Below are 11,159 nucleotides of genomic sequence, written 5' to 3'. Positions count from 1 at the left end.
GAGACGAGACCATCATTTTGTCTTTTGAATCTCAAGGAAGATGCAGCTCTCAAAATGCACTGAATCAACCTGTGAGTATTATATAGTACATTCTTAATTTGAGTTATTGTAGACTGTTTTTAACAGTTCAGTAAAATGTATTTAAAATTCAATCATGTTTCTCTAATATTTATGTTTAAATATTATATAATCTGAATGCAAAAATATTATTACATATTACATAAGTAGACAAGTAATTTTAAAATTAATATTTTTTAAAATATTTTCACATTCTTCAAAGATTGAATGGGTATTAAATATTTACATGATGTCCATATAGAATATATGACTTACAATCAACATTATTATTAAAATATTACCTCAAAGAAAACTACCAGGCTTTGAAGCAAGAGATGGAGGACCATGATGAAAGCAGTGATGTTAAAAGGTAAACTGAAATCAAATAAAGAAAAGAAAATTATTTTATATTTTAATTATTTTAATTTTAAATACCTTGTGAATACCTTTGTTTTGTGTAACAATAGGAATACAAGAACATACAATGATAAAGAAGAACAAGAAGAAGAAGAAGAAACTGAAAGTATGGAATTAAATTCTTTTTAATCATTTACGTGTATGCATGCTTTAATGTGCAATTTCTCAGATTATGGGTAAACTATATGTTGTGTGTGGGATGATTTCCCTATATCCTGTAAACATTGTTGCTCTGTAGCACTATTAAATGTTGATTTGTGCATCACAAAAAGACCAAAATGGCAACATTGGCAGAGAAATTACATGATTCATCTTTAACAAAAGCACTGATCTTTAAACTCTTTTCCAAATATTCTCCTCCCTCAGGTCACATTAGATTCACTGATGTAGGCCCGCACTCAGTACGCTTAGAATGGGGAGATCCAGATACGGCTGCAAATGGACGACAAAAATTCCAGATCGAATGGAAGAATGAAGAAAAAGATTATACTAAAACAACACATGAAAACCACTTTGAGATAAAACAGCTTTCGCCTGGCACAAGTTATAACATCACGGTAGTGGCGATTGAGAAAAAGAAGAGTTTCTCTGCATCTGTGCGCACAGGTAAACTATGGCAAGCTGCTTACATTTGACATGTAAATTAAATTATGATAAAGTACAGTTTAAATTATAAAAGCTACATGATGCATTTTGTTACTAAATATAAGTTAAAATAAAGTGCATTTCAAGTTTAAGGAAACTATTATTCTTTTATATTTGTCATATTTGGCTAAGAAAAATGGTTCCTCACACAAAGCTATTTTATGGCTTCAGAATAAATGGACTACTTTTATGCTAGGCAATTAGTTTTTTAATCCCTTGTGGAGCAGTAGTGAACAGTAGTGGGGAACTCAACAGTCTCATTACATATTTTACAAACTCTGTTAAAAAAAAAGATGAAGATGTCTAATTCTCCTTACACCATGGGCCCTATCATACACCTGGTAAAATGTGGCACCAGGTGCAACAAAGTTTTTTGCTAGTTTCAGTCCGATGCAGTTATCATTTTCACTTGTTTAAATAGCAAATGCATTTGCGTCCATTTGTGCACCCATGGGCGTGCTGGTCTGAAAACAAGGTGTGTTCATGCGCATTGTAGGCGCGTTGCTATTTTGAGGTAACCGAAATAGACTCCGCCATTGACCAACGGAAACCTGTTTTAAAGTTAATGGTGCAATATTTGTTTTGTTATTTAAAGAGAACGTTAGTAATATGCTCCTACATGCGGGTGCACAATGCACGTACACTCTGCTTATTGGCACACAAACATGGCAATTATTAAAAATAAAAGGATTGCAACATAAAAGATTATTATTGTGTGCATAAAGATAAAAATGTTTTGGTGGAATCCGGCTTGTCTCGTAGGTGGTCCATTTCCTCGCTAGAGAAGCATTCAGTTTTTTCACTTGCCAATTCTGCCATGTAAATAGTGAATCCGCCATGACACGAACACAACTGGCTTTTAAAGGGAATGGGAGATGAGACTCTGATTGTTTTATTGCACATTTAAGAGAATAGGGACAACCCTTTTAGACCATGCACCGGTCACGCCCACCATTTTCCCCCGTCGTTAAACTAGCAAAAGTGTACTTGCGCCATGTGCTTTAGACCATGCTCTTAGATTGTTAAAATAGGGTCCTATGATTTATACGACTTTTACACTTTAATTTAATTAGTTTGTTCATTTTTATAACAATAGCTATCTCATCAATGGTGACTACTTAAATTATTGAAAATAATGCACAGTTGCTCACCCAAGGAGCTTGAATGTATCAGTGTCTTTGAACGAATTGGTTGAGTGAATGATTCATTGACTTACTCATAAAGACATGTCGCCACCTACAGTACTGACATAACATAATAACTTACAAAAAAAGTCGCAAAGGTGGGTGGCATTATTTATTCTTTGTTTACTCATTTATTGTTTTTTTCCCCCAAAGCAATACCAGGACCTGAGAATTTTGAATATGTGTCAGAGGATGCAACAACTGTTCAGTTAAATTGGACACCACCTCAAAAAATGGATCCCAGTCTCTACAAATTCCAAGTGATTATGTATAAAAATGAAGAGAAAACAGAATCAGTCACTGTGAAATCAAATGAAAAAAACATTTTAATAGAAGATCTTCTTCCTGCTACTGAATACAAAGCTACAATAAACACGATACTGAATAATGGCAAACAGAGTGATCCAGCCGCTTTAATCATCCACACAAGTAAGTGACTGTATTAGGATCCTGCACATTTACAGCCAATGCATTTTCATAATATTTAGCCAATGCACAAAATTATGTGGTTTTATAATCCCCTACAGAGCCACTCCCACCTGAAAACATACAGATCAAAAATGATGCAACTTCAGTTTATCTGAAATGGACTGATCCTATCATTGATGACAACATTCCTCATGGATTCAGGGTGATGTGGAGAAGTGAATCCGATGCAATGGAATCGTTTACAGATGAGGCAGAGTTAAATGTGTCGAGTTTAAAACCAGGAACTGAATATTCCTTCTCTGTCTGCACTATAGTTGAGTTAAATGGCACAACACTTGAGAGTACTCCGGTTAAAATCACACATCGCACAAGTGAGTTACTGTTTTTTCTTAATCAAATAATAAGGCCAATATGACCCTGCTGAAACATCCATACTGATGTAGGTTGGTTTATGATAGTTGGGGCTAGTTTGGTGCTTCCTGTTGCTCAAATAGAATAGCATAACGCTAATAACGTCAAGGGCACATGTTCAATCCCCAAGAAAGACATGTACTGATCAGATTAATATCCTGAATGCAGTTTAAATTGTTCAAAGGAGTGGGAATACAAAAGGAAAGCTAGTTATGAAGTTTGTTTGGAGCACCAGAATCCAAAATATACAGTATTTGCTGGTCTTTGAGAATGAAGCATTTCACACACTCATTACTTTATATGTATAACCTTGCATTTCAGACATAAATATGGAATCTGTGTTAAGAGAACTGGGACTACAAAACCACTTGAAGAATAAACTGACTTTACAGTCTGTGTTGGAATTAAAGAAACCATCAGATGAGGACCAAACTGCACATAGTCTCAGATCTTTGCCATGGCTTTTCCTCAGAAAGCTCATGATGGTCAATTCATCAGCCAGAATTATAAAATGTGCTTCAAAAACAACTAACTCTGGTAACTCTGGTTTCTATGAAGATCAGCAAGGAATCAATCCGCTAGATTTGATCACAGCTCTGTTCCACTGTGCCGATCCTTTCCTACAGCAAGAAATGGCTCTAAAAATGTCAATGTGTCAGTTCTCTGTGCCTTTGCTGCTGCCAAACTGTGACACAAATGAGTGCACTCTGATGCTTTGGGCCTTGAGGGACATAACAAAGCAGTTTAGATCTTATTCATTGGATGAGGACAGTTTGGAGGAAAACAGTATTGTGTTAACTGATTTGCCCCTGATCTCTTTCGTCAGACTAGGAAAAAGCAGTGTGTCCAAATCTGAGTTTTTGAACAAACTCCTCAGCAACAATCAGCATCATCATGACACGTTTTTCCACAAGGAACTGGAAAATGGGAACATTCCAAGAAAGATCTCTAATGGTCTTGTTGAAATGAGCTGGTATCTCCCTGGGGGAAAGAAAACTAATGACAAATTTAAAGAGCCAGTAGCTGTAGCTAATCTCCGTGGGGATATTTCTGACTTTAAGGCCCAATTCACCTTCTTGAGCCAAACATCCTCTGCAGTTTTTCTGTTCTGTGATGATTTGGACTCAAATCAGACATTTCTGCAATCGCTGCAAATTAAATCAAAATTGGTTCTGATTTGCACCACAGACAGTTCAACATCAGAAGACAATTTGACAACAAAGTTCAAACCATACTCAAAAATCCTTAGGGATAGAAACATGAATGATTTTAAGTTTGTTGATACACTACAGAAAGCTGTTGTTGATATACTTGCAGATTCAACTAAAATGAGTATTGAAAAGATGTCAAAGATCGCACCAGATCTGGGGATTCTTGTCGATGAAAACAATCCCATCTGTCAAAATGCAAAGAAAAGGGCAGACCTGATCACACAAGACATCACAAATATACCAGAATACAAAATGAAGGAACTGTCATTGCAAGGCAAACTATGGAAAGAGTTATCCAAACTGGAGAAAGAGATGTGTCGACTCAAAGCAAAGAAACAAAACATTGAGCACTACAAGAGTGAACTTAAAAGTCAAATCCAGAAACTACAAAAGCAACAAGGAAGCAACGACATGAGAGAAGCAATGTATCAATTCATCTCTGGCCTGAGCTGCTCCCCAGAAGAGCAGTTATATTTTCTCAAATGGATGAAAATAAATTTAGATCATCTAACAAGAAAGCACCAGTCAAGGCTTGATGAGCAGTATAGGGAAGTATGTAATAATCCCAAAGAAGATAAAGATAAAGATCTCAGAGATCTGGAAAATGAGATTGCCAGCAGCTCTTTAGGAGTCCAACACTTCATGAGAGAGTTGAGTCAACTCTATGAATCAACACACTCCCAAAAAAATAAGAAGCACACTGCCCTGAAGAAGCTGCCAGAAATGTGTGCTCAATTGATGCTGACTGGGTTTCCTCTAGAACTTATTGATGGAGACGCATCAAACATTCCATTGACGTGGATTAGAGATGTGCTCACAGCACTTAACAAACTGACAGCACCTCACAACAGGATACGAGTTGTTACAGTTTTAGGAGTTCAAAGCACTGGGAAGTCTACTCTCCTCAACACAATGTTTGGAATTCAGTTTGCTGTTAGCAGTGGAAGATGCACAAGAGGCGCCTTCATGCTTCTAATAGGCGTATCTGAGGAATTCAGATCAGAGCTTCAATGTGACTATATCCTTGTGATTGACACAGAGGGGTTAAAATCTCCAGAGTTGGCGAAACTAGCTGATAGTTATGAGCATGATAATGAACTTGCGACTGTGGTTGTTGGGCTTAGTGATATTACTATTGTCAACATTGCCATGGAAAATGCTACTGAAATGAAAGACACTTTGCAAATTGTTGTCCATGCCTTTCTCCGCATGAAAGAGGTGGGGAAAAGGCCCTGTTGTCATTTTGTGCATCAAAACACTGCAGATGTTGCTGTGTATGAAAAGACCTTGAGAGAGAGAAAGATTCTTTTGAAACAACTAGATGAAATGACACAAGCAGCTGCTAAAATGGAGAAAATTGGCAACAAGAAATTTACAGACATTCTAGAGTATAACATTGATGGAAACAATTGGTACATACCTGGATTGTGGCTTGGAGTTCCCCCAATGGCACCTGTTAGTACCGGTTACAGTGAGGAGGTGAGTAAGTTGAAAGATGGGATACTTAACATTTTTAAAGCAACAAAAGTCCCAGCACAGAATTTCATGGAATTTGAAGAATGGATACGAAGTCTCTGGAAGGCTGTCCAGTTTGAAAACTTTATTTTCAGTTTTCGCAACAGCCTCATCGCTGAAGCCTACTCCAAACTTTGTGTTGAGTTTAACACTTGGGAATGGGCCTTCAAGAAGCATATGATTGGCTGGTACACAAAATCTGAAACCAAAATCAATAACTTGAGTGCAATGTCAGTGCGGTCAAGAAACACACTTAATGTTGACACAGTAGTGGCTGATTTGAAACATGAAGCTACTAAAGAGCTTGACAAAGAGGAGGAAAGACTTTTAGGTAAAATACAGCAGTACTTTGAAAGCGAGGATGAAAATGTTCATCTTGTTGAAAATTACAGGGAGGACTTTGTAAATAGTGCAAAGGGCCTTCGAAGGGAGACTGAGACAGATCTACGAAACAAACTGGAGAATGCTGCTTTGATACAGAAGGGAATTGAAAAGGTTGAGGTTATTAGACAAAATCAAAGGGATACCATGAAAGAAAAAGTGCTTGACTTGATCAGCGCTTGCAGGAATTCAAGAAACAACCTCTCTGATAGTCAACTAAATGAGGAATTTAAAAAAATGTGGGATGACATTGTGAAGCAGTTCTCCCTCACAGCTCTGCCAAGTTGTGATTTGGGGAAGGAAACATATAGTTTCTTACACAGTAACTTGGAAACAAAAGGTGGAGCCGTACGTGAGATTCTATTAAATATCACTAGTCTAGATGAGTGTGGCACTGGTCCTTTTTATGCAACGACTGTAAAAACGAATATATTTAAAAAACTCAAGAATTCCCTTAAGCCTGGACAGAGGAATAAAAAACACAAATTCATACAAATGTCATGCGACAGAATAATAAATGAGAGCAAAGTATTAATTTCGTCTAAAACAACAGTAAAATCAGACTATAGTGCTGAAATACAAGAACTGTTGTGCTTCATTGACAAGAAACTGGAAGACTGCAAGGATACAGAGATAAGTCCTGAAATCGAAGCATCTCTCAAGATCCACATTTGCGGGATTGCAGCAAGAGCTTTCCAGAAAATGCATGATGACTACATACAGAGAACTGACCCTTTGACATCTCTGGAAAGGTTCAAGGAGCAATGGTTAGCTGACTTTAAAGACCTCTACTACCAACGAGACCAGTGTCAGAACAAGGCAGAGATGTGTGCCATGCAATGCTTCGCCCCTGCTGTGATGGATTACATCCGGAAACTTCTTGGACCTGATATTGTGGATGAAATGTTGACAGGCAAAATTGGCTTTGCTTTTACCACACGGTCATTTTTCCAGTGTTCACTTTTAAAAAAGCTGCTTCAGGATGAAGACTTCGAAAATATTTTGGGTTATGCGGAAAACTATGAGAAGTTTGTAACTGAATGGATTTCAGAGAAGATCATTGAACATTTTTCAAAGGATGATGCTTTTCTGAAGTTAGAGATGAAACATTTGAACGCAATTGTCAGCAAACTCGAAACAGCTATTGAAAGTGCAAAAAGTATGACAAACAACAGCAACAATTTTGTTACCAATGTCTTCAAATGTCTTGATAAAGAGTTAGTCATACCAATTGACACCCTCAATGCAACTCTGGCTTTAAACAACTCGGACCCTGCTGAGTTTGCAGATTGCCTTAAATCATCTTTAGACAAAATGCATCAGGCCTTAGCAGATCAGCTACGTAGTGTAAAAGATGTAACGGTCAAGCTAACGAGACTCTCGGTGAACAGACCTCAGAGGTCCTCTTCAGCAGAGTGTTTGGCTGTGGGAAAAAGTGTCCATTCTGCAAAGCACCTTGTGAAGCTGGAGGAAAAGAACATACTGAACATTTTGTCTCAGTTCATCGGCCACAGGGCATTGGTAACTACAGTTGGGTTAAAACAAAAAAATTAATCCCTGACATATGCTCATCTCTTGTTGCTAGTGAAATGGTGTTCCGCCATCAAGACACAGGAAATGAGTGGTATCCATATAAGGAATACAGACAATTCTATCCAGACTGGAGGATTCAGCCTGACACTAGTATTGAGGCCACTGACTTCTGGAAGTACATCTTTGCTAAGTACAACACAAAATTTGCCAAGATATATAACTTAAAACCAGCTGACATACCTCGTGATTGGTATAACATCTCTGTACATCAGGCAAATAAATGCTTGGATGATATATTCTTATTGAATTCACACAAAAATAATGAAGATGGTGAATATCAGTAAATAACACAAGTAGAGGCGAAACAGAGAAGTAAAGAAATCACTGACCAGGCCATTAAGCCTGTAAGCATAAGATTTACAGATGTACAGTAATTTTCCTGAAGTGATGAAATGAAGAAATATGCATTGGAATCAGTAATAGAGCTTTCAATTTTTTTGTGCCATTTTCTAAAGTATGTAACCACAATATTGGTTAACAAAGAAAAACATTTTTATTTTATTTTTATATTACTATCAAACATTGTTTGAATGAAACAAAATGAATGACCTTTTGTAACATGGTTGACAGTTACTTACTGTGTCTTTGTACCATATCAGGCTTTAGAGGAGCTGAGAGATTTCTCACTGCACTGTAAATACACTGACTCTGGCAAATCTTATACACTGTGTTAATGTAAAGTTTAAAATGTTTTATGATTTTACATTTGACATTATAATGTGTGTACTTCATGTTAAAAAAAACAAGTATGACTGAATAACAATGAAAAACATAACCATTTACTGAATATAATAATAGAAATATACTTAGAAAGAAAAACAATAAAGCTCTTGATCATTATTTGGTCTCTGAAGTCTTACATTTTCGAGTTAAAAATACTGGCCTTATGTGTTTAAAGGGGTGGCTGATTATGATTTCACTTTTTTTTTTTTTTACTTTAGTTAGTGTGTAATGTTGCTGTTTGAGCATAAACAACATCTGAAGAGTTAGGATGCTAAAAGTTGAATGCAAAGGGAGATTTCCTTTTAAAGAAATCGCTTTTTAAGGACTACAACAAATGGCAGGGACTAGTGTTGTCACGGTACCAAAATTCCAGTAGTTGGTACCAATACCATGAAAATTTTACAGTTCTCGGTACCAATTTCGGTACCACAGCAAAATCTATTGGAACTATTTTACTATTTTATATAGCCTATTTTAACAACATTAAATATGATTTGGAGTGTGTGTGTTTGTGTGTGTATATATATATATATATATATATATATATATATATATATATATATGCTACCTCCATTAAATAAATTAAAATGCTCAAACATCCATTGTGTACTGTTGAAAAAACCAGCATATGCTGGTAAGGTAGGTTTTGAAGCTGTATGCTGGTCAAATGTTGGTCCTAAACTGGTCCTGCTGGTCTATGCTAGTCCTAAACTGGTCCTGGACCAGCATAAACCAGCTCAAACCACAATATCAGCTTCAAAACCTACCTTACCAGCATATGCTCGTTTTTTCAACAGGGGTAACAGACGTGCGTGTTTATTTTGCTATTCCTTCAGTGAAACAACACACTAGCCTGTAAAACTATGAAATAAATATCGGTAAATAATGGTAACCTAAATAATAAGAAAGTTAAATATTATTTTTAAAAAAACTTTTGTTTTTTATTTCCACACAAAGACGTGTCATATATAGCCAAAGTCCCGTTATTACTTTGATATAGCCGCTTTGCGCTTTGAGAGGGATGTGGGACACGAGCAGGAAAGAGACCATTTCTCTTTAATAATATCTTCGTTATCTCCTGATGTTACAAACAACTGACACTTGTTGTAAAAGGTCTGAAGAGCGAGTTTTATCCTCCGCAGGGGCAAGACATTCAAGCTATGTTTGATTTAGCGCTGCCAGAGAAAACGAAAGTAAAAATCACCAGCGTGTGTGAAACGCGCTATACAAATAAATTTGACCCGCCTTATAAAGTCTAATAACGAGCACAAACTGTGTTAAATAGAAATTGACGTGCAAGCAAAAAGGTTTCTGTCCTACGGTGTTTTTTCTAGAATGCGAATAGCCTATAATAGGCCTAAATGCGAACGAAAGAAACGTTTATAATCCCCTGCGTGAGTGAAGATTTGGGAAAAAGAAACCAGATGTTCAGTAAAATAACTAATGGAATATTGTTAAATTCTCTAATAATCAGATGACCAGATCACGATTCGGAAAACAGAATACGAAGCTTAAATATATGGACTCGCGTACCTCACTCATTCGGCATTAACCAAAATATTTCCATGGCTACAATGTCACATTTAATTGCTAACCTATTATTTCTTCTGTAAACAAAGCTTTGTGCTTCACTCGTGTCATATTCACATAAATACTGCCACAGCCCTATCAGTGGGTAGCCTACCGAATATACCCGAATTCTCGGTACTACCGGTACTACAGAAATGCTGGTACCGTCACATTTTCAAAATTTCAGTACTGACTTGGTACCGAAGTACCGGTACTTTTGACAACACTAGCAGGGACTATAACGAGCTTCTTCCTGGGTTGGTGACATCACTAACCCTAAAATTTACATAAACCCTGCCCCCGAGAACACAACAAAGGGGTGAGGCCATGTTATTGCAATACAGTACATAACACAAATGCAATAGCATGTCATGAAAGCAAGATGACAACATAAATTGTAACCGTAATCTAAACTATACCTGTTCTATCTTCATGCAGCGTTTATTCTCTGGCTCTCTAGGATCTTACAACAGTTCCCACACAGATTATCATGACAGAATATGCTAATCAATAACTTTAAGATAGTTAACTCCACATCTACATAAATTCATCAACCGTTCAGAAACATCTTGTTGCAGTCAAAATGTTGTCACTTCTTCTTGAGTCTCTCCATCATTGTCTGACTCTGGTTTGAACATAAAAGGCCGAACAGTTTCCGCCCTCTTTTTGGGAGCAGCAGCTCATTTGCATTTAAAGGGACCCACAAAAACAGAGCGTTTTTGCTTACCCACAAAAAGTGACAAATTTAACATGCTATAAAACATGATATGTGGGGTATTTTAAGCTGAAACATCACATACACACTCTGGGGACACCAGAGACTTGCATCATTTTTACATCTTGTAAAAGTGGCATTATATGACCCCTTTAATAATATAAAGCACTTATCCATATGCATTTACACACTGTTTACAATTTCAAAGCATTAATGGTCCAAAAGTTTCTTTACACCAATAACTGCAATCCTAAACGATAAAAATGGTTCACTTAAAAGGCTAAACCCAAGTACAACCTAATACTGAAA

The 11,159-nt window shown here is 36.7% G+C and overlaps 1 protein-coding gene across 1 annotated transcript; it reads left to right on the top strand.

The window, feature by feature from the left end:
• Positions 1–8,674, top strand: LOC125275725 (interferon-induced very large GTPase 1-like). The gene is given in 8 exon segments (XM_048202939.1): positions 1–71; positions 367–427; positions 525–580; positions 841–1,080; positions 2,457–2,732; positions 2,831–3,103; positions 3,465–7,643; positions 7,646–8,674. Coding segments are annotated over 7 exon segments (5,541 nt in total). The 5' UTR covers positions 1–71; positions 367–392; the 3' UTR covers positions 8,128–8,674.
• The last annotated feature ends 2,485 nt before the right edge of the window (positions 8,675–11,159 follow it).

This window comes from Megalobrama amblycephala, linkage group LG9, assembly GCF_018812025.1.
Source record: "Megalobrama amblycephala isolate DHTTF-2021 linkage group LG9, ASM1881202v1, whole genome shotgun sequence".
Taxonomy (NCBI): domain Eukaryota; kingdom Metazoa; phylum Chordata; class Actinopteri; order Cypriniformes; family Xenocyprididae; genus Megalobrama; species Megalobrama amblycephala.
This window is presented reverse-complemented; position numbering and strand designations above follow the sequence as displayed.